Here is a 25,088-nt window from a genome sequence, read left to right on the forward strand (position 1 = left end):
GGAAATCATTATTTAGAGTTTAATATTGACATCACCACAAAAGTAAGACAAACACTCGATTCTTATTTAATGTAGATGTTTTTTTATTCTTTAAAACTTTAAACTTTAAACAAAGCAATGAAAAATGAGAGAAGAAATTGGAAAAAAAAAAAAAAGCTACAGAATGCAGTGTGAAAGTAAGACCAGCATAAAAGTCACATATAGTTCAGGACTGGGAACACTGGTCTCTCCTGAGTGGCTCTGAGACCAGAGTGTGGGAGCCCTGGGTGGCCTCACAGGTCACAGAGCCCACCTTCATCCAGTGGTCTGCAGGGAGCCTCAGGGTGCTGCTCCAGCTGTAGAGGCCGTCGTTCTCCTGCACCACGGGGCTCCTGCTCTCCTCCCAGCTGATGCTGCCACTGCCATCCACCTTCCAGGACAGCCTCCAGTCTGAGGGGAAGCCCTTGTTGGCCAGACACATGAGCGTGGCCTTCCCCTGTTTTAGCTCCTCACTGGAGGGACCCAGCAACTTCAGGGCGGGGCGGGTATCACCTAGGAAACACCAATCAGCTTAGAGGACAGGAACCACAATTTGATTTTCTCCGTTAAGAAGTTTCTGTCAGGTGTTTTTTCTGCTCCACCAGTCATTAACTCACACATTGTTTCACTTCCCTTTAAGAAACCTCTCATGCATATCAGCACAGAGAGAATCATCACACAGTTTGACCTGAAATATGTTCAAACTACACTGGAAATAAAAGAAGCAGATGTGGAAACATTTACAAAAACAAGTTTAGCTTCAAAATCATCAGTTATCTATAACACATCACTTGTTAGAGATAAGAAACTTAATAGCACTACTTGAATGATGTGGATTAATTTTTTTTACTGCTTACATAATTTTAATGACATTTGAAATGATATCTGCTACAACAGAAACACCAGACGTGCTGCACACTGTCAAATTCCCATCTTTAACTTCTGGAAATAAAATAAGCAGATATGGCAACAATTATACAAGATGTTAAGCTTCAAAAACCTCCGTTCTGTATAATACACAAGTTTTCTACTTACCTCATGTGAATTTCAGTCATTTATTGTAGTTTTTTATGATTTCTAAGTAAATTCTACATTTTTACTGACTAAGTAAAAGACCAGAAATCTTTATCTTCACTCTGTTTAACTTGAGGACAGTTACATTTAATTCATCTTAGAAACAGTGACTGTGATTTAAAACTAGAAAATAATCACAGGCTGATGACAGTTTATATTATTTACACAATGCATTGTCTTTATGTCAGAAATGTCGACATCAAATCGAATTAAAGCTGATGGAGTCAGCCTCCAGTGTATAATGGTTATAATATTACCTCTACATGAATACTTCATTGTTATAAAGCTAACATTTAAACCTCGATATAGTTTCTTTAAAAACATAATCTTACTTCCAACTTGCAGTCTGGTTCCTCCACCAAAAGTCCACCACAGTGATACAAACTCACTGAGCCGCCGTACAAAAACCTCTGACTGTAGAGAGACACGGCTCTCTAACTCTAACAGACTGAATTAAAACCAAAAGCTCTCAAGAGTTAACCAGACATATATCTTAATAATCCTCAAGTCAACTCTGATGTTTTATATTATTTGTTAATATTGATTTTAACATTTATTCTGAAGCTAACTTTATGTCTTCATGAAAATTGATCTAAAAACTATTTTAATGATTTTTGTTTTCTGGCACACTGAACAGAAAAGTCAAGATAACCACAAGAAAGAAATCTGATAAAATAAAAGAGGTTTAAGTTGGACTTACTTCCAACTTGCAGTCTGGTTCCTCCACCAAAAGTCCACCACAGTGATACAAACTCATTGAGGCGCCGTACAAAAACCTCCGACTGTAGAGAGACACGGCTCTCTGACTCTGAAACAAACAAACTCAACGATATGAATTGTTTTTATCATAGCTTTACAACATATTAATTATGTAATTTTAAAATTAAAATAAAACAAACACAATAAAATAAAGTTCCAAAAATATAATTTGAGAATTTACATCTTATAGTTGTTAAGATACATCACTACAAAAGCTCCCTGTCACAGCTGCAGGTTTTATTGGAAGGACCCAAACGCGGACTCAGATTCAGGGAGTGAGTTTTATTTAACATAAGTGAAGCACATAACAGGAACGGGTATGGCGTGAACAAAACTTCAAACCAAACCTGAAACGTGAGAAGACTGAGACAACACAGGGGATGGCCAGCAGGAAACGAGATGCGGATGAAACACCAGTGAGACGCAGATGCTCCAACAAAGAGCAAACACACACTAATATACACACACAAGGAAACAAGGAAATGGCAGACAGGAGGAAGACACAGTTGATTCTAATTACACGAAACTGGGAGGATGTAAACTGAAGACATTACCATAGAACCAAAAATACTAAGCAATGGGAGGAACAGAGAACATTAAACTCTGAACAATCACAAATAACCCAAAATAAACAAAACCACAGAACATTAATTAACCTAAAACATAAACATGGCGTCCACAGACTCCGGACCACGACACTTCCACCTTCTTTCTCAAAACTCTAAACATTAAATTGAATTTTCAATCTACATTCACAAAACCTCAAACTGCACAAATACATCAAAACAGTTTTACTGAAATCTTTGCACATTCTTCTTTGCAAAACAGCTCCAGCTCAGTCAGATTAGATGGACAGCGTTTGTGAACAGCAGTTTTCAGATCTTGCCACAGATTCTCGATTGGATTTAGATCTGGACTTTGACTGGGCCATTCTAACACATGGGTATGTTTTGTTTTAAACCATCGCGTTGTTGCCCTGGCTTTATGTTTAGGGTCGTTGTCCTGCTGGAAGGTGAACCTCCACCCCAGTCTCAAGTCTTTTGCAGACTCCAAGAGGTTTTCTTCCCTGTATTTGGCTCCATCCATCTTCCCATCAACTCTGACCAGCTTCCCTGTCCCTGCTGAAGAGAAGCACCCCCAGAGCATGATGCTGCCACCACCATATCTGACAGCAGGGATGGTGTGTTCAGAGTGATGTGCAGTATTAGTTTTCCACACATAGCGTTTTGCATTTTGGTCTCATCTGACCAGAGCAGCTTCTTCCACATGTTTGCTGTGTCCCCCTTGTGGCAAACTGCAAACGGGACTTCTTATGGTTTCCTGTTAACAATGGCTTTCTTCTTGCCACTCTTCCATAAAGGCCAACTTTGTGCAGTGCACGACTAATAGTTGTCTTGTGGACAGATTCCCCCACCTGAGCTGTAGATCTCTGCAGCTCGTCCAGAGTCACCATGGGCCTCTTGGCTGCATTTCTGATGAGCGCTCTCCTCGTTCGGCCTGTGAGTTTAGGTGGACGGCCTTGTCTTGGTAGGTTTACAGTTGTGCCATACTCCTTTCATTTCTGAATGATGGCTTGAACAGTGCTCCATGGGATGTTCAAGGCTTGGGAAATCTTTGTGTAGCCTAAGCCTGCTTTAAATGTCTCAATACCTTTATCCCTGACCTGTCTGGTGTGTTCTTTGGACTTCATGGTGTTGTTGCTCCCAATATTCTCTTAGACAACCTCTGAGGCCGTCACAGAGCAGCTGTATTTGTACTGACATTAGATTACACACAGGTGCACTCTATTTAGTCATTAGCACTCATCAGGCAACGTCTATGGCAACTGACTGCACTCAGACCAAAGGGGGCTGAATAATTACGCACACCCCACTTTGCAGTTATTTATTTGTAAAAAATGTTTGGATTCACGTATGATTTTCATTCCACTTCTCACGTGTTCACCACTTTGTGTTGGTCTTTCACGCGGAATTCCAAAAAAAGTGATTCATGTTTGTGGCTGTAATGTGACAAAATGTGGAAAAGCCACTGTAACACCACACAGTTTACACGAGACAATTTTATTTCTTATACGAATGTTATTTATTTTAACTGTCACAAACACGATGTGACAAATGATAATAATAACAACTGTACTGCATTAGAACATGCACAGCAGGTGGGATATCCAATCTTTAAGTGATGACGTATGAACCCTGCTTCTGGATCCAAACTATTCTGCATTTTTAAGGCTGTTGTGTTTTTAACATGTCTGTTCTCTAAAACCCAAAAGATGAATTATGGATTTGATCAACTGGTCTCTGAATGTAATTGACACCCTTTTCTCAACGAGAAGTTTGGGCTCGGGTGAGCCTGAGTGCTGAAGATATCGACCTATTCAGAACCATGATAACAGGGTTCTTGCTGATCGGAGCTGGCTTGGCCCTGACTTATCGAAGAATTAATAAAGCGGAACCTGCTGTTCAAACCCCCACAAGGCTGCCCGCTGGGACTGAAACGATGGGAGAGGCGTGAGTTTCTCAAAATGGGCTCATTGAGTGCAGCACGGATAAGATCTTGGAGAAGCTTACAGCTGCCGTGAATACTCAGAATAAGATCTCTGAGCACAAACTGGATCACATCTTGGAGAAGCTCACTGCGTTCGTGAGTTCTCAGAATCTGCTCTTTGAGCACAAGAAGGACAACATCACGGAGGGTAAGTTTGATAACATCATGGAGAAGCTCGCGGCTCTCCAACGGGAGATTGAGAGACCAGTGTCGGACTGTTAGAACAGCTTTGAAATTCATACTAAAGTAAAAACCACCATCACTTCATGTGGATACCACTTTGGCGCCAGCTGTGGTCTCAAGGCTGGAGCTGAACAACAACACCCTGATAACGACTGTGTTTAGACTGTTCTTCCCATTCCATGCAAGGCCACCTGGGTTGGCTGGAAGACTGTTTACTTAGCCTGGCAGGGCGAAGGACACTGTCTCAGCTAAACTCTGGACACACACAGACATATATATACACATGCAGATGTACACTCATCCCCCCTCCAAACGCCTTCGACGCTTATTCCCCTCCGATCCTGACGGTGGATCAAGGACCAGCGCTTATGCTAGAGGCCCAGATGTGCTGTCTACACTGGCTGTCACCCTTTACCCGCCCGTGTTGCTTGTCATGTGTTTCTTTGGTGTATTAAGAGTTTTTTCATGTGCTGAGGTGTTTTGAGAACACTCCTGAGAAACTCCTCTCTCTCTCTGGCCTGGGTGATGGTACCGCTCTCGAGCTCATGGAGAGCACGCTGTCCTTGCTAGGAACAAATGACGGCGGATTCCTCTTCACTCACGTCTTCCTTGAGCTGGCCTTGACAACTCCCCGCTGCTGGGTGCGAAGGATTCCCAGTCACTTGCAGAAGAAGTGGATCATATTCTCCTGGCTACCAGGAGCTTTGGCATCCAGACGATAATTCCCGACTCCCCTGCGCCCCCACCGATTCTCCCGGGGGCCTCCAACTCGTCAATAGTGGCTAGGATTGCCGAGTCGAGTCGAGTCTTTCCCGTCTCATAGGTTGTCCTGTTATTCTACAAAACATTTTAACAAGTGATATCTGTGCTGTGGTCATATTTAACTTTTACAACCTGTGGTCAGCATCATGCATCAATGTGAATCACTGCAAGGTTTTTTGTACTGAGGGAGTTTTTCAAAACTCTAAAAGAACTTTTACAAATTGTTCCTTTTCTTTAATTTTTTTTTAAATGTCTTTCACTTTTGAGGCCATGTTTACATGCACAGGTGTAGTTTGAAAAGCAATGACTTTTCTATTTATTCTGGCCTATTTTTTACATGTGAACAGCACTTTAATTTGTTGACAGGTCATTTTCTAACTTCTTTCAGGGTGAAGATTCTCAGAAACTCTGTTCATGTGTTTGTGAGTAGATAGGTACAGTATTTCTTTTCTTTTTTTTATGTGAACAAAATCAGATTGTGTCTTACAAGGACAAATGTGTGTGCTTTTATCTTCAAGCAACACTGTCTTATAGTTAGTATGTTTTTTTTTTGGGCATTTTTCCCATCATTGGATAGTAAAACAGTGAAGACAGACAGGAAAGTGGGAAAGACACACATTAAAGGGACACAGCTTAGACTCAAATCCAGGCTGCTGCCCCCTCCCATGACCCACTGAGCTAAACTGGCACCCTGCACAGTCCTGATTGGCCAACACTTGGATTGGGGTGAGGACATCTCTTTTCCAAAAAAATCGTTCTTTTGAAATAAATTACAGTGGACATTGTGAAAAACTGATTAACTGATAAACAGCATCAACTATTTGAGCCAAGTAGCTGTTGTATTCAGTCAGATGATTTCCATAGAGAGGCACTTTGCATCAGCAGCACCATGCTCCAGTGCTCTGGGAGAGTTTATAGTCCTGAGAGTTGAACACTGGATGACTGACAGCTGTCCTTCATCACAACAGAAGCCACAGAAATCCTCCTCATCAAAAACATGACTTTGATCTGCGTCCTCATCTGGACTCTCCTCTGCTGCTGCTTCACAGGTAAAGTCCAGAGAATCAAACTCCTCTCCTCTATCAACATCTGTCCCTCTGAAATGAAGCCCACAAAACCATGAAGCTGCTTTATGTTTTTGTCTCTGTGTCCTCAGAGTCCAGAGGACAGATCACAGTGACTCAGCCTGGAGCAGTGAGCTCTGCTGTGGGAGGATCTGTGAGCATCAAGTGTAGGACCAGTCAGAATGTTTATGTTTATAACAGCTACCACTGTTTAGCCTGGTACCAACAGAAAGATGGGGAATCTCCCAAACGTCTCATTTACGGTGCTAGCACTCGACAATCAGGGATTCCAGCTCGTTTTACAGGCAGTGGATCAAACTCTGACTTCACTCTGACCATCAGTGGAGTCCAGGCTGAAGATGCAGCAGTTTATTACTGTCAGAGTTTTCACTATCCTAACAGTCAGCATGTGTTCACACAGTGAAAAACAGTCGTACAAAAACCTCCCTCAGTCAGACTGAACAGAAACTGAAGTGACTGCTGCAGCTGGAAGATACTGCAGAGACTGATACAGTTCACTGAGGACACACACACACACACACACACACACACACACACAGGTTATATATTGCTAAAATATTTCTGCTTTAAGAATAAATTAGCATTAAAACATCCATCCATACCTTTACTATCTGCAGTGTCACATTCAGGAAGTGAATAAATAACAAGTCATTAAAAATGTCAGTAGAATGAGCACATTGAGGCTTTTATTCTTCATTGAGAACAGTGTTGGGGAGGTTACTTTTAAAATGTATTCCATTACAGATTACAGAATACATGCCCCAAAATGTATTCTGTAACGTATTCCGTTACGTTACTCAATGAGAGTAACGTATTCTGAATACTTTGGATTACTTAATATATTATCATGCTGTTTACAACTACATGAATGTACTATTGCTGTGATTTATTACTGTTACTGAAGGTCCGCGGCTCCGAACCGTAGTAAAGGGACCTCTGGCTAATACGGTGGGTTCTGTGTCGGCTTGTAGCCGAAAACTAGCTTTACTTTGTTGTCTGGGTCAACTTTGCTAGCAGAGACAGAGAGAGGCGTTGAAAGGCTGCTCCAACAGAACTTATTGTTTTTGGAGGAAAACACGAACACGGTGTACAGTCGAGTCTTAATAGCTTACTTACAACTGGGCTCGTCAGGCTCTCTTCTTGGCTGCAGTGGTTATTATTATATTTACATGCTTCCAGCTCCCGTTTCTGCTCGATGACTCGATTTTCCTTTTTCTCCCTCCCTCGCTCACAGACACATAACGTGTATGGCAGTCCATTCTCCCTGCAGCACGGACTACACTGCCTATGATGCTACATTCTTTAGAGCTATACCGGTAGCATTCTGCCTATTAGCTTAGCACAACAACAACAACAGGCGCTCTCTCACCCAGGAAACACGCAGAGAGAGAGCGTCACCCTGTAACCATGGCAAACGTAACGCTGCCGCCCGGAACAACAGAACGTAGCTGTCAAGCAAAACCCAAACAGTCCTGACCCGCCACAATATGAAACAGGGAAGTACCGCCGTGTAATCCATTTATTTCAACAAAGTAACTGTATTCTAAATACCACCTTTTTAAACGGTAACTGTAACGGAATACAGTTACTCATATTTTGTATTTTAAATACGTAACGGCGGTACATGTATTCCGTTACTCCCCAACACTGATTGAGAATAATATGCTCAAATATTTAGTGTGAACTCTGTAAACACCATTGCTTTTAAAAATTAATGTAGTGATTTAAAATTGAGGACTTTACTGTGTTTGAATAGTTATGATTGATAAGGACGATCATATTCACAGAATTACTTTTACAGCTGACGTTGTTGGAAATGCATGAAACATTTAGAATTTTAAATGATGTGACGTCTCATGCTATTAGTATCATCATCAAAAATCATCCTGGAAAATATTTGCTCATAGGGGGCTCTCTGATTGTTGGGGTTGTTCTGTATTCTTGTAAGTCTTTTTATGTTAGAATAGTGACTGTTGTGAGTTGATGTTACATAAATAAAACTGAATTGGACCGAACTGAATATTTTTTGATTTCCCACAACTGTTTCACGAGGAAAACCTGTAGAAATAAAGTGTTTCTGACCACTAAGATGGTAGAAAGCTTTTATTTTGAAGACACCCAGGAACTAATGAGTTTGTTGAAAAAGTGGATTACAGTGACTTAAAGGGAGCAGGAGAGCATACACTTTGAAATACTGATGGATTATGACACAATTATGATTTAGAGATTTCCAACAGTGCCTGAATCACATTAATGTTTATAGTTTGATCTGCTTCAAGATGCCTTTGACTTTTAATTATCCGTTTTCTCAAGTTTCATTTCATGCAAAAGTTGACTTCATGAGTCAAGTAATGTGTCTTATCCTGACATTTTCCCTCTTGCATGAAGTTCAGTTAAGTTCTGCTCTGTTCTATTAAAATATCAGAATTATTTAGGACCAGGAGCATGTGGGTCCATGCAGATCAGGACTAAGTGAAGAGGATGCTGGAGCCTCTCTCAGATGCTAATGGGAAAAGAGACAGGATACACCCAGGATGGATAAAGAGATGGACAACCATTCATACTCACATTTTCATGTTTGATCATTTTAGAGTCACCAGTCATACCTGTCTGACCGCACTCAGTTCATTCAATTAAAATCCTTCACTTCTCAGCCTTCTCTTCTATCTACTGGGGTGCCCCAGGGATCTGTCCTCGGGCCCCTTCTTCTCATCCTTTACCTTCTTCCTCTCGGACATATTTTTTGTAAATATAATATTCAGTTCCACTGCTATGCCGATGACACCCAGCTTTACCTCTCTACCAAACCCGATTCTACTCTTCCTCCACCCTCCCTTACCCTCTGCTTAGCTGAACTCAATTCCTGGTTCTCATCCAACTTTCTTAAACTCAACAGCAATAAATCAGAACTTCTCCTGGTTGGCACTAAACGGTTGCTATCCAGAATTAACAATTTCTCTCTCACCATCAATAATTCGCTGGTCCCTATCTCTCCCTCCGTGAAAAGCTCGGGTGTCATTCTTAATAGCACATTATATTTTAATTCACATATCAATAATGTCACACGTGCAGCATATTTTCAACTCCGTAACATCAATCGCCTCCGCCCTTTCCTCACTCCTCATGCCACTGCCATTCTCGTCCATAATCTTGTTATCTCTCGAATTGATTACTGTAACTCACTATTATTTGGCCTTACACATAAATCCATTAACAAGCTCCAACGTGTCCAGAATTCTGCTGTCCGTATTATTACTAGGACCCACCACATCTCCCCAATCCTGAAGCAGCTTCACTGGCTCCCGGTTAAATTTCGCATCCATTTTAAAATAATCTTTTATACATTTAAGGCTATTCATTCTCTCTCTCCACCATACCTCTCCAATTTAGTACAGATGAACTTCCCATCCCGGTGCCTCAGATCTTCATCTTCTCTTTCTCTCTCCGTTCCTTCCGCTTGTCTGATCACAATGGGGGGCGGGGCTTTAGTTGCTCTGACCCCCTGACCTCAGAAATATGAGTTCATTCCCTCTTTTTAAGTCCACCCTCAAAACTCATCTGTTTAAAATTGCTTATGTTTAAACCTCTGTATGCTCTTAACTTTTATCTGTTATTCTTATTATTGTGTATATTTCAAGTTTTTGTGTTTTTATCTGTTGTACAGTGTCCTTGGGTGCTTTGAAAGGCGCTATTTTTAAATAAAATGTATTATTATTATTATTATTACCAGTTAACCTAACCACAGTATCTGCATGTCTTTGGATGTGGAAGGAAACCGGAGAGAGCCCACAGAAACACTGGAGGAACCTGCAACCTCCACAAAGAAAGTCCCCAGCCTGGATGAACCCAGGAACATCCTGCTGTTAAACCAATAAGTGTTAAAGCTATAATGAGAATCACACAATGATTTTTCCTAAGCTTTGCTGTCATGTCTTAAATAAAATAAACGACCTCACTGCGGGTCCTGAGAGTTGAACACTGGATGACTGACAGCTGTCCTTCATCACAACAGAAGCCACAGAAATCCTCCTCATCAAAAACATGACTTTGATCTGCGTCCTCATCTGGACTCTCCTCTGCTGCTGCTTCACAGGTAAAGTCCAGAGAATCAAACTCCTCTCCTCTATCAACATCTGTCCCTCTGAAATGAAGCCCACAAAACCATGAAGCTGCTTTATGTTTTTGTCTCTGTGTCCTCAGAGTCCAGAGGACAGATCACAGTGACTCAGCCTGGAGCAGTGAGCTCTGCTGTGGGAGAAACTGTGAGCATCAAGTGTACGACCAGTCAGGATGTTTATAGCAACAACTATTTACACTGGTACCAACAGAAAGATGGAGGAGTTCCTAAACTGCTCATTTACCTTGGTAGCAGACGACAATCAGGAATTCCAGCTCGTTTTACAGGCAGTGGATCAAACTCTGACTTCACTCTGACCATCAGTGGAGTCCAGGCTGAAGATGCAGCAGTTTATTACTGTCAGGGTCAGCACTATCCTAACAGTCAGTGGGTGTTCACACAGTGAAAAACAGTCGTACAAAAACCTCCCTCAGTCACACTGAACAGAAACTGAAGTGACAGCTGCAGCTGGAAGATACTGCAGAGACTGATACAGTTCACTGAGGACACACACACACACACACACACACACACACACACACACACACAGAGTGAAAATGTTATTGTTGCTAAACAAGAAAGAATTTGGAAATCTATCTGTATCTCAGTCAATCAAATTTTGACCTTTGACCTCTGCTTCATAGCAGCTCAAATACATGTGAACCAATTCCTGAATATTGCTCATTATGAAAACATTTCTTAAAGAAAGAGAAAAAAACACAAGTAAATCACCAAAATCAGTGAGTCACAATTGTCTGCATAACTTATAAAAATACTTCAAATAGAAACTTTAAGTCCAATTTTCTCAGGTTTGTAGATTTTTTCTTTTTTGCTGTTCAATACTAGTCTGATAACTTTGTCTTGCAATTCCAATAAAATTGATTCATGTTTGTGGCTGTAATGTGACAAAATGTGGGAAAGTTCAAGGGGGCCGAATACTTTTGCAAGCCACTGTATGTGTGTCCTCATTAGGATAGGGATTTATATTGGCGTGAGGGACTGTAGCCTATAAGTTCTTATTGTTAAATGATAGTTATGAGATGGTGTGTTTCAGGTGATTTTACAGAAAAACACCAAAATAATGTACTGCATTACTTTAAAAAAGTACTCTGCATAATAGAATACTTTAAGATACCTACCTCAACACTGATCACGGCATTTGACTCATTCTTATATTGCGCTTTTCTACTCCACCTGAGAAGTCAAACTGCTTTATATAACAAGCTACAACATGCTGAAACATTCATTAAACAGCATGCAATGACTTTGCATGAATAACGGCGGTGTCGCTCAATATTCTCAGTAATAAAATCATAATCTCTAAGTTCTTATCAATTCCCCTTCGCACTTATTCTTTAACATAAACTTCGCTTAACTTCATGTATTCAAAGTGACTTAATTCTACTGACTCATATTGACTACAGATAGCACACTGGTTTCCAATAAGAATCCTGGAAATCATTATTTAGAGTTTAATATTGACATCACCACAAAAGTAAGACAAACACTCGATTCTTATTTAATGTAGATTTTTTTATTCTTTAAAACTTTAAACAAACTTTAAACTTTAAACAGAGCAATGAAAAATGAGAGAAAAAGTTGGAAAAAAAAAAAAGCTACAGAATGCAGTGTGAAAGTAAGACCAGCATAAAAGTCACATATAGTTCAGGACTGGGAACACTGGTCTCTCCTGAGTGGCTCTGAGACCAGAGTGTGGGAGCCCTGGGTGGCCTCACAGGTCACAGAGCCCACCTTCATCCAGTGGTCTGCAGGGAGCATCAGGGTGCTGCTCCAGCTGTAGAGGCCGTCGTTCTCCTGCACCACGGGGCTCCTGCTCTCCTCCCAGCTGATGCTGCCACTGCCATCCACCTTCCAGGACAGACTCCAGTCTGAGGGGAAGCCCTTGTTGGCCACACACATGACTGTAGTCTTCCCCTGTTTCAGCTCCTCACTGGAGGGACCCAGCACCTTCAGGGCGGGGCGGGTATCACCTAGGAAACACCAATCAGCTTAGAGGACAGGAACCACAATTTGATTTTCTCTGTTAAGAAGTTTCTGTCAGTTGTTTTTTCTGCTCCACCAGTCATTAACTCACACATTGTTTCACTTCCCTTTAAGAAACCTCTCATGCATATCAGCACAGAGAGAATCATCACACAGTTTGACCTGAAATATGTTCAAACTACACTGGAAATAAAAGAAGCAGATGTGGAAACATTTACAAAACAAGTTTAGCTTCAAAATCATCAGTTATCTACAACACATCACTTGTTAGAGATAAGAAACTTAATAGCACTACTTGAATGATGTGGATTAATTTTTTTTACTGCTTACATGATTTTAATGACATTTGAAATGATATCTGCTACAACAGAAACACCAGACGTGCTGCACACTGTCAAATGCCCATCTTTAACTTCTGGAAATAAAATAAGCAGATATGGCAACAATTATACAAGATGTTAAGCTTCAAAAGCCTCCGTTCTGTATAATACACAAGTTTTCTACTTACCTCATGTGAATTTCAGTCATTTATTGTAGTGCTTTTATGATTTCTAAGTAAATTCTACATTTTTACTGACTAAGTAAAAGACCAGAAATCTTTATCTTCACTCTGTTTAACTTGAGGACAGTTACATTTAATTCATCTTAGAAACAGTGACTGTGATTTCAAACTAGAAAATAATCACAGGCTGATGACAGTTTATATTATTTACACAATGCATTGTCTTTATGTCAGAAATGTCGACAAAAAATCGAATTAAAGCTGATGGAGTCAGCCTCCAGTGTATAATGGTTATAATATTACCTCTACATGAATACTTCATTGTTATAGAGCTAACATTTAAACCTCGATATAGTTTCTTTAAAAACATTATAATCTTACTTCCAACTTGCAGTCTGGTTCCTCCACCAAAAGTCCACCACAGTGATACAAACTCATTGAGCCGCCGTACAAAAACCTCTGACTGTAGAGAGACACGGCTCTCTGACTCTGAAACAAACAAACTCAACAATATGAATTGTTTTTATCATAACTTTATAACATATTAATAGTATAATGTTAAAAATAAAATAAAGTTCCAAAAATATAATTTAAGAATTTACATCTTATAGTTGTTAAGATACATCACTACAAAAGCTCCCTGTCACAGCTGCGGGTTTTATTGGAAGGACCCAAACGCGGACTCAGATTCAGGGAGTGAGTTTTATTTAGCGTAAGTGAAGCACATAACAGGAACGGGTATGGCGTGAACAAAACTACAAACCAAACCTGAAACGTGAAGAGACTGAGACAACACGGGATGGCCAGCAGGAAACGAGATGCGGATGAAACACCAGTGAGACGCAGATGCTCCAACAAAGAGCAAACACACACTAATATACACACACAAGGAAACAAGGAAATGGCAGACAGGAGGAAGACAGTTGATTCTAATTAGACGAGACTGGGAGGATGTAACCTGAAAACATTACCATAGAACCAAAAATACTAAGCAAAACACAAGGGAGGAACAGAGAACATTAAACTCTGAACAATCACAAATAACCCAAAATAAACAAAACCACAGAACATTAATTAACCTAAAACATAAGCATGGCGTCCACAGACTCCGGACCACGACACTTCCACCTTCTTTCTCAAAACTCTAAACATTAAATTGAATTTTCAATCGACATTCACAAAACCTCAAACTGCACAAATACATCAAAACAGTTTGACGTGTTCTCACAAACACTCAGTGTCTTTAGATCAGTGGTTCTCAAACTTTTCACAGTGAGGACCACCTCATAAAATATGTCTCTTGAAGTACCACCCTTATGACCGACATTAAAGTACAGTAGTATAGGCCTGTTTAAAGTGGCTTGCAAAAGTATTTGAACTTTCCCACATTTTGTCACATTACAGCCACAAACATGAATCATTTTTATTGGAATTCCACGTGAAAGACCAACACAAAGTGGTGCACACGTGACAAGTGGAACGAAAATTATACATGAATCCAAACATTTTTTACAAATAAATAACTGCAAAGTGTGGTGTGCGTAATTATTCAGCCCCCTGAGTCAATACTTTGTTGAACCACATTTTGCTGCAGTTCCAGCTGCCAGTCTTTTAGGGTCTGTCTCTACCAGCTTTGCACATCTACAGACTGAAATCTTTGCCCATTCTTCTTTGCAAAAAAGCTCCAGCTCAGTCAGATTAGATGGGCAGCGTTTGTGAACAGCAGTTTTCAGATCTTGCCACAGATTCTCGATTGGATTTAGATCTGGACTTTGACTGGGCCGTTCTAACACATGGATATGTTTTGTTTTAAACCATCCCATTGTTGCCCTGGCTTTATGTTTAGGGTCGTTGTCCGCCCCAGTCTCAAGTCTTTTGCAGACTCCAAGAGGTTTTCTTCCAAGATTGCCCTGTATTTGGCTCCATCCATCTTCCCATCAACTCTGACCAGCTTCCCTGTCCCTGCTGAAGAGAAGCACCACCAGATCATGATGCTGCCACCACCATATTTGACAGTGGGGATGGTGTGTTCAGAGTGATGTGCAGTGATAGTGTTTTGCATTTTGGCCAAAAAGTTCCATTTTGGTGTCATCTGACCAGAGCACCTTCTTCCACATGTTTGCTGTGTCCCCCACATGGCTTGTGGCAAACTGCAAATGGGACTTCTTATGGTTTCCTGTTAACAATGGCTTTCTTCTTGCCACTCTTCCATAAAGGCCAACTTTGTGCAGTGCACGACTAATAGTTGTCCTATGGACAGATTCCCCCACCTGAGCTGTAGATCTCTGCAGCTCGTCCAGAGTCACCGTGGGCCTCTTGGCTGCATTTCTGATCAGCGCTCTCCTTGTTCTGCTGTGAGTTTAGATGGACGGCCTTGTCTTGGTAGGTTTACAGTTGTGCCATACTCCTTCCATTTCTGAATGATTGCTTGAACAGAGCTCCGTGGGATGTTCAAGGCTTGGGAAATCTTTTTGTAGCCTAAGCCTGCTTTAAATTTCTCAGTAACTTTATCCCTGACCTGTCTGGTGTGTTCTTTGGACTTCATGGTGTTGTCGCTCCCAATATTCTCTTAGACAACCTCTGAGGCCGTCACAGAGCAGCTGTATTTGTACTGACATTAGATTACACACAGGTGCACTGTATTTAGTCATTAGCACTCATCAGGCAATGTCTATGGCAACTGACTGCACTCAGACCAAAGGTGGCTGAATAATTACGCACACCCCACTTTGCAGTTATTTATTTGTAAAAAATGTTTGGAATCATGTATGATTTTCGTTCCACTTCTCACGTGTACACCACTTTGTGTTGGTCTTTCACGTGGAAGTCCAATGAAATTGATTCATGTTTGTGGCTGTAATGTGACAAAATGTGGAAAAGCCACTGTAACACCACACAGTTTACACGAGACAATTTTATTTCTTATACGAATGTTATTTATTTTAACTGTCACAAACAGGATGTGACAAATGATAATAATAACAACTGTACTGCATTAAAACATTCACAGCAGGTGGGATATCCAATCTTTAAGTGATGACGTATGAACCCTGCTTCTGGATCCAAACTATTCTGCATTTTTTAAGGCTGTTGTGTTTTTAACATGTCTGTTCTCTAAAACCTAAAAGAGGAATTATGGATTTGATCAACTGGTCTCTGAATACAATTGACACCCTTTTCTCAACGAGAAGTTTGGGCTCGGGTGAGCCTGAGTGCTGAAGATATCTACCTATTCAGAACCATGATAACAGGGTCCTTGCTGATCGGAGCTGGCTTGGCCCTGACTTATTCGAAGAATTAAGAAAGCAGAACCGGCTGTTCAAACCCCCACAAGGCTGCCCGCTGGGATTGAAATGATGGGACGAGGTGTGAGTTCTCAAAATGGGCTCATTGAGTGCAGCACGGATAAGATCTTGGAGAAGCTTACGGCTGCCGTGAATACTCAGAATAAGACCTCTGAGCACAAACTGGATCACATCTTGGAGAAGCTCACTGCGGTCGTGAGTTTTCAGAATCTGCTCTTTGAGCACAAGAATGACAACATCACGGAGCGTAAGGTTGATAACATCATGGAGAAGCTCACGGCTCTCCAACGGGAGATTGAGAGACCAGTGTTGGACTGTTAGAACAGCTTTGAAATTCATATGAGTTGTTCGCACTAAAGTAAAAACCACCATCACTTCATGCGGCTATCCCTTCGGCGCCAACTGCGGTCTCAAGGCTGGAGCTGAACAACAACACCCTGATAACGACTGTGTTTAGTCTGTTCCTTCCCATTCCATGCAAGGCCACCTGGGTTGGCTAACTTAACTGTCATGGTCCGGGTAAGTGCGGGGTTTTTCGTTTTTCCACTCTGCTGGGCTCCATCTTCAGGCCGAGACTCCCATCAACCTTCAAACCTGACTGCAATCAAGTCACCAGCATTTAAGACCAGCACTCACAACAGACCTCTGCCAGATCTTCAGCTAACCCACGTTAGTGCTAGGCCGCCAAGCTCTTGAGAGTTTCCTTAACATCTGCATTTCTACTCAGTGTTTTCTCCCTGTCTTAGTACCTGCCTGGCTGTCACGCTTTACAAACAGGAGAGATGCATCTCTTTCTGGACACTGGGTTTCTGCTATCAGGTTGCAGGTTCCCGCGTACCACCAGAGAGAGCCCAAGTACCACTTGTTGTATGTGTACCACCGTTTGAGAAAGACTGCTTTACATCATGCACAGAACCAGTTAAAATGATAATACTGCTGAAAATAAATAAAATAACTTTTACAAATTGTTCCTTTTCTTTCAATTTTTTTAAATGTCTTTCACGTTTGAGGCCATGTTTACATGCACAGGTGTAGTTTGAAAAACATTGACTTTTCTATTTATTCTGGCCTATTTTTTACATGTGAACAGCACTTTAATTTGTTGACAGGTCATTTTCTAACTTCTTTCAGGGTGAAGATTCTCAGAAACTCTGTTCATGTGTTTGTGAGTAGATAAGTACAGTATTTCTTTTTTTTTTTTATGTGAACAAAATCAGATTGTGTCTTACAAGGACAAATGTGTGTGCTTTTATCTTCAGGCAACACTGTCTTATAGTTAGCATAGTTTTTTTTTTGGCATTTTCGGCATTTTCCCATCATTGGATAGTAAAACAGTGAAGACAGACAGGAAAGTGGCAAAGACACACATTAAAGGGCCACAGGTTAGACTCAAATCCAGGCTGCTGCCCCTCCCATGACCCACTGAGCTAAACTGGCACCCTGCACAGTCCTGATTGGCCAACACTTGGATTTGGGTGAGGAAATCTCCTTTCCAAAAAAATCATTCTTTTGAAAGAAATTACAGTGGACATTGTGAAAAACTGATTAACTGATAAACAGCATCAACTATTTGAGCCAAGTAGCTGTTGTATTCAGTCAGATGATTTCCATAGAGAGGCACTTTGCATCAGCAGCACCATGCTCCAGTGCTCTGGGAGAGTTTATAGTCCTGAGAGTTGAACACTGGATGACTGACAGCTGTCCTTCATCACAACAGAAGCCACAGAAATCCTCCTCATCAAAAACATGACTTTGATCTGCGTCCTCATCTGGACTCTCCTCTGCTGCTGCTTCACAGGTAAAGTCCAGAGAATCAAACTCCTCTCCTCTATCAACATCTGTCCCTCTGAAATGAAGCCCACAAAACCATGAAGCTGCTTTATGTTTTTGTCTCTGTGTCCTCAGAGTCCAGAGGACAGATCACAGTGACTCAGCCTGGAGCAGTGAGCTCTGCTGTGGGAGGAACTGTGAGCATCAAGTGTACGACCAGTCAGGATGTTTATGCTTCTGGAAGTACGCACTATTTAGCCTGGTACCAACAGAAAGATGGAGGAGTTCCTAAACTGCTCATTTATACTGCTAGCACTCGAGTATCAGGGATTCCAGCTCGTTTTACAGGCAGTGGATCAAACTCTGACTTCACTCTGACCATCAGTGGAGTCCAGGCTGAAGATGCAGCAGTTTATTACTGTCAGAGTCTTCACTATCCTAACAGTCAGTGGGTGTTCACACAGTGAAAAACAGTCGTACAAAAACCTCCCTCAGTCAGACTGAACAGAAACTGAAACGAGTGCTGCAGCTGGAAGATACTGCAGAGACTGATACAGTTCACTGAGGACACACACACACACACACATACACACATACACACACACACACACACACACACACAGCCATACACACACACACACACACACACACACACACACACACACACACACACACACAGCCATACACACACACACACACACACACGCACACACATTTTATATATTGCTGAAATATTTCTGCTTTAAGAATAAATTAGCATCAAAACATCCATCCATATCTTTACTATCTGCAGTGTCACATTCAGGAAGTGAATAAATAACAAGTCATAAAAAATGTCACTAGAATGAGCACATTGAGGCTTTTATTCTTCATTGAGAATAATATGCTCAAATATTTACTGTGAACTCTAAAAATAATGTAGTGATTTAAAATTGAGGACTTTACTGTGTTTGAATAGTTATGATTGATAAGGACGATCATATTCACAGAATTACTTTTACAGCTGACATTGTTGGAAATGCATGAAACATTTAGAATTTTAAATGATGAGACGTCTCATGCTATTAGTTTCGTCATCAAAGATCATCCTGGAAAATATTTGCTCATAGGGGGCTCTCTGATTGTTGGGGTTGTTCTGTATTCTTGTAAGTCTTTTTTTATGTTACAATAGTGACTGTTGTGAGTTGATGTTACATAAATAAAACTGAATTGGACTGAACTGAATATTTTTTAGTTCCCACAACTGTTTCACGAGGAAAACCTGTAGAAATAAAGTGTTTCTGACCAGTAAGATGGTAGAAAGCTTTTATTTTGAAAACACCCAGGAACTAATGAGTTTGTTGAAAAAGTGGATTACAGTGACTTAAAGGGAGCAGGAGAGCATACACTTTGAAATACTGATGGATTATGACACAATTATGATTTAGAGATTTCCAACAGTGCCTGAATCACATTAATGTTTATAGTTTGAGCTGCTTCAAAATGCCTATGACTTTTAATTATCCGTTTTCTCAAGTTTCATTTCATGCAAAAGTTGACTTCATGAGTCAAGTAATGTGTCTTATCCTGACATTTTCCCTCTTCCATGAAGTTTAGTTAAGTTCTGCTCTGTTCTATTAAAATATCAGAATTATTTAAGACCAGGAGCATGTGGGTCCATGCAGATCAGGACTAAGTGAAGAGGATGCTGGAGCCTCTCTCAGATGCTATTGGGAAAAGAGACAGGATACACCCAGGATAGATAAAGAGATGGACAACCATTCATACTCACATTTTCACGTTTGATCAATTTAGAGTCACCAGTTAACCTAACCACAGTATCTGCACGTCTTTGGATGTGGAAGGAAACCGGAGAGAGCCCACAGAAACACTGGAGGAACCTGCAACCTCCACAAAGAAAGTCCGCAGCCTGGATGAAGGAAAGAAAAAAGCTTGAAATATTTCTAAAAATAACTGTGATAAACTGATAGATCCACTTATAAATGATTCTTCAGATCAACTGAATCTGTCTTACAGTCAGATGATTTCCATAGAGAGGCACTTTGCATCAGAGGCACCATGCTCCAGTGCTCTGGGAGAGTTTATAGTCCTGAGAGTTGAACACTGGATGACTGACAGCTGTCCTTCATCACAACAGAAGCCACAGAAATCCTCCTCATCAAAAACATGACTTTGATCTGCGTCCTCATCTGGACTCTCCTCTGCTGCTGCTTCACAGGTAAAGTCCAGAGAATCAAACTCCTCTCCTCTATCAACATCTGTCCCTCTGAAATGAAGCCCACAAAACCATGAAGCTGCTTTATGTTTTTGTCTCTGTGTCCTCAGAGTCCAGAGGACAGATCACAGTGACTCAGCCTGGAGCAGTGAGCTCTGCTGTGGGAGGATCTGTGAGCATCAAGTGTACGACTAGTCAGCGTGTAGATAGTGGAAACCGTTTAGCCTGGTACCAACAGATAGATGGAGGAGTTCCTAAACTCCTCATTACCTATGCTAGCACTCGAGAATCAGGGATTCCAGCTCGTTTTACAGGCAGTGGATCAAACTCTGACTTCACTCTGACCATCAGTGGAGTCCAGGCTGAAGATGCAGCAGTTTATTACTGTCAGAGTTTTCATGTTATCAACAGTCAGTATGTGTTCACACAGTGAAAAACAGTCGTACAAAAACCTCCCTCAGTCAGACTGAACAGAAACTGAAGTGACTGCTGCAGCTGGAAGATACTGCAGAGACTGATACAGTTCACTGAGGACACACACACACACACACACACACAGTGATAGAGTGAAAATGTTATTGTTGCTAAACAAAAAATTATTTGGAAATCTGTATCTCAGTCAATCAAATCACCAAAATCAGTGAGTCACAATTGTCTGCATAACTTATAGAAATACTTCAAATAGAAACTTTAAGTCCAATTTTCTCAGGTTTGTAGATTTTTTTCTTTTTTGCTGTTCAATACTAGTCTGATTACTTTGTCTTGCAGTTCCAATAAAATTGATTCATGTTTGTGGCTGTAATGTGACAAAATGTGGGAAAGTTCAAGGGGGCCGAATACTTTTGCAAGCCACTGTATGTGTGTCCTCATTAGGATAGGGATTTATATTGGCGTGAGGGACTGTAGCCTATAAGTTCTTATTGTTAAATGATAGTTATGAGATGGTGTGTTTCAGGTGATTTTACAGAAAAACACCAAAATAATGTACTGCATTACTTTAATACAGTACTCTGCATAATAGAATACTTTAAGATACCTACCTCAACACTGATCACGGCTTTTGACTCATTCTTATATTGCGCTTTTCTACTCCACCTGAGAACTCAAACTGCTTTATATAACAAGCTACAACATGCTGAAACATTCATTAAACAGCATGCAATGACTTTGCATGAATAACGGCGGTGTCGCTCAATATTCTCAGTAATAAAATCATAATCTCTAAGTTCTTATCAATTCCCCTTCACACTTATTCTTTAACATAAACTTTGCTTAACTTCATGTATTCAAAGTGACTTAATTCTACTGACTCATATTGACTTTCTACAGATAGCACACTGGTTTCCAATAAGAATCCTGGAAATCATTATTTAGAGTTTAATATTGACATCACCACAAAAGTAAGACAAACACTCGATTCTTATTTAATGTAGATTTTTTTATTCTTTAAAACTTTAAACTTTAAACTTTAAACAAAACAATGAAAAATGAGAGAAGAAATTGGAAAAAAAAAAAAGCTACAGAATGCAGTGTGAAAGTAAGACCAGCATAAAAGTCACATATAGTTCAGGACTGGGAACACTGGTCTCTCCTGAGTGGCTCTGAGACCAGAGTGTGGGAGCCCTGGGTGGCCTCACAGGTCACAGAGCCCACCTTCATCCAGTGGTCTGCAGGGAGCCTCAGGGTGCTGCTCCAGCTGTAGAGGCCGTCGTTCTCCTGCACCACGGGGCTCCTGCTCTCCTCCCAGCTGATGCTGCCACTGCCATCCACCTTCCAGGACAGACTCCAGTCTGAGGGGAAGCCCTTGTTGGCCAGACACATGAGCGTGGCCTTCCCCTGTTTCAGCTCCTCACTGGAGGGACCCAGCACCTTCAGGGCGGGGCGGGTATCACCTAGGAAACACCAATCAGCTTAGAGGACAGGAACCACAATTTGATTTTCTCCGTTAAGAAGTTTCTGTCAGGTGTTTTTTCTGCTCCACCAGTCATTAACTCACACATTGTTTCACTTCCCTTTAAGAAACCTCTCATGCATATCAGCACAGAGAGAATCATCACACAGTTTGACCTGAAATATGTTCAAACTACACTGGAAATAAAAGAAGCAGATGTGGAAACATTTACAAAACAAGTTTAGCTTCAAAATCATCAGTTATCTATAACACATCACTTGTTGGAGATAAGAAACTTAATAGCACTACTTGAATGATGTGGATTAATTTTTTTTACTGCTTACATGATTTTAATGACATTTGAAATGATATCTGCTACAACAGAAACACCAGACGTGCTGCACACTGTCAAATGCCCATCTTTAACTTCTGGAAATAAAATAAGCAGATATGTCAACAATTATACAAGATGTTAAGCTTCAAAAACCTCCGTTCTGTATAATAGTTTTCTACTTACCTCATGTGAATTTCAGTCATTTATTGTAGTGCTTTTATGATTTCTAAGTAAATTCTACATTTTTACTGACTAAGTAAAAGACCAGAAATCTTTATCTTCACTCTGTTTAACTTGAGGACAGTTACATTTAATTCATCTTAGAAACAGTGACTGTGATTTCAAACTAGAAAATAATCACAGGCTGATGACAGTTTATATTATTTACACAATGCATTGTCTTTATGTCAGAAATGTCGACATCAAATCTAATTAAAGCTGATGGAGTCAGCCTCCAGTGTATAATGGTTATAATATTACCTCTACATGAATACTTCATTGTTATAAAGCTAACATTTAAACCTTGATGTAGTTTCTTTAAAAACATTATAATCTTACTTCCAACTTGCAGTCTGGTTCCTCCACCAAAAGTCCACCACAGTGATACAAACTCACTGAGGCGCCGTACAAAAACCTCTGACTGTAGAGAGACACGGCTCTCTGACTCTAACAGACTGAATTAAAACCAAAAGCTCTCAAGAGTTAACCAGACATACATATATCTCAATAATCCTCAAGTCAACTTTGATGTTTTATATTATTTGTTAATATTGATTTTAACATTTATTCTGAAGCTAACTTTGTTTCTTCATGAAAATTGATCTAAAAACTATTTTAATGATTTTTGTTTTATGGCACACTGAATAGAAAAGTCAAGATAACCACAAGAAAGAAATCTGACAAAATAAAAGAGGTTTAAGTTCGACTTACGTCCAACTTGCAGTCTGGTTCCTCCACCAAAAGTCCACCACAGTGATACAAACTCATTGAGGCGCCGTACAAAAACCTCTGACTGTAGAGAGACACGGCTCTCTGACTCTGAAACAAACAAACTCAACAATATGAATTGTTTTTATCATAGCTTTATAACATATTAATAGTATAATTTTAAAATTAAAATAAAATAAACACAATAAAATAAAATTCCAAAAATATAATTTGAGATTTTACATTTTATAGTTGTTAAGATACATCACTACAAAAGCTCCCTGTCACAGCTGCGGGTTTTATTGGAAGGACCCAAACGCGGACTCAGATTCAGGGAGTGAGTTTTATTTAGCGTAAGTGAAGCACATAACAGGAACGGGTATGGCGTGAACAAAACTTGGGGAAAACTACAAACCAAACCTGAAACGTGAGGAGACTGAGATAACACAGGGGATGGCCAGCAGGAAACGAGATGCGGATGAAACACCAGTGAGACGCAGATGCTCCAACAAAGAGCAAACACACACTGATATACACACAAGGAAACAAGGAAATGGCAGACAGGAGGAAGACAGTTGATTCTAATTAGACGAGACTGGGAGGATGTAACCTGAAAACATTACCATAGAACCACAGAATATTAATTAACCTAAAACATAAACATGGCGTCCACAGACTCCGGACCACGACACTTCCACCTTCTTTCTCAAAACTCTAAACATTAAATTGAATTTTCAATCTACATTCACAAAACCTCAAACTGCACAAATACATCAAAACAGTTTTTCGTGTTCTCACAAACACTCGGTGTCTTTAGATCAGTGGTTCTCAAACTTTTCACAGTGAGGACCACCTCATAAAATATGTCTCTTGAAGTACCACCCTTCTGACCGACATTAAAATACAGTAGTATAGGCCTGTTTACAGTGGCTTGCAAAAGTATTCGACCCCTTGAACTTTTCCACATTTTGTCACATTACAGCCACAAACATGAATCAATTTTATTGGAATTCCACGTGAAAGACCAACACAAAGTGGTGAACACGTGAGAAGTGGAACGAAAATCATACATGAATCCAAACATTTTTTACAAATAAATAACTGCAAAGTGGGGTGTGTGTAATTATTCAGCCCCCTGAGTCAATACTTTGTTGAACCACCTTTTGCTGCAATTCCAGCTGCCAGTCTTTTAGGGTCTGTCTCTACCAGCTTTGCACATCTACAGACTGAAATTCTTCTTTGTAAAACAGCTCCAGCTCAGTCAGATTAGATGGACAGCGTTTGTGAACAGCAGTTTTCAGATCTTGCCACAGATTCTCGATTGGATTTAGATCTGGACTTTGACTGGGCCGTTCTAACACATGGATATGTTTTGTTTTAAACCATCCCATCGTTGCCCTGGCTTTATGTTTAGGGTCGTTGTCCTGCTGGAAGGTGAACCTCCGCCCCAGTCTCAAGTCTTTTGCAGACTCCAAGAGGTTTTCTTCCAAGACTGCCCTGTATTTGGCTCCATCCATCTTCCCATCAACTCTAACCAGCTTCCCTGTCCCTGCTGAAGAGAAGCACTCCCAGAGCATGATGCTGCCACGACCATA

The 25,088-nt window shown here is 40.6% G+C and overlaps 2 pseudogenes and 1 gene segment (V, D, J or C); all 3 read right to left on the reverse strand.

The window, feature by feature from the left end:
• Window positions 1-205: 205 nt before the first annotated feature.
• LOC148096585 (Ig kappa-b4 chain C region pseudogene) lies at window positions 206-639 on the reverse strand (annotated as a pseudogene).
• Window positions 640-12,209: 11,570 nt separating this feature from the next.
• On the reverse strand, window positions 12,210-16,868 carry LOC148096586 (Ig kappa-b4 chain C region pseudogene; annotated as a pseudogene).
• Window positions 16,869-21,781: 4,913 nt separating this feature from the next.
• Window positions 21,782-23,188, reverse strand: LOC148096587 (Ig kappa-b4 chain C region-like). The segment is given in 2 exon segments: window positions 21,782-22,233; window positions 23,125-23,188. A coding segment is annotated over 1 exon segment (255 nt).
• Window positions 23,189-25,088: the final 1,900 nt, after the last annotated feature.

The sequence above is a fragment of the Neolamprologus brichardi genome, chromosome 22, assembly GCF_056152115.1.
Source record: "Neolamprologus brichardi isolate AB-2024 chromosome 22, ASM5615211v1, whole genome shotgun sequence".
Classification (NCBI taxonomy): domain Eukaryota; kingdom Metazoa; phylum Chordata; class Actinopteri; order Cichliformes; family Cichlidae; genus Neolamprologus; species Neolamprologus brichardi.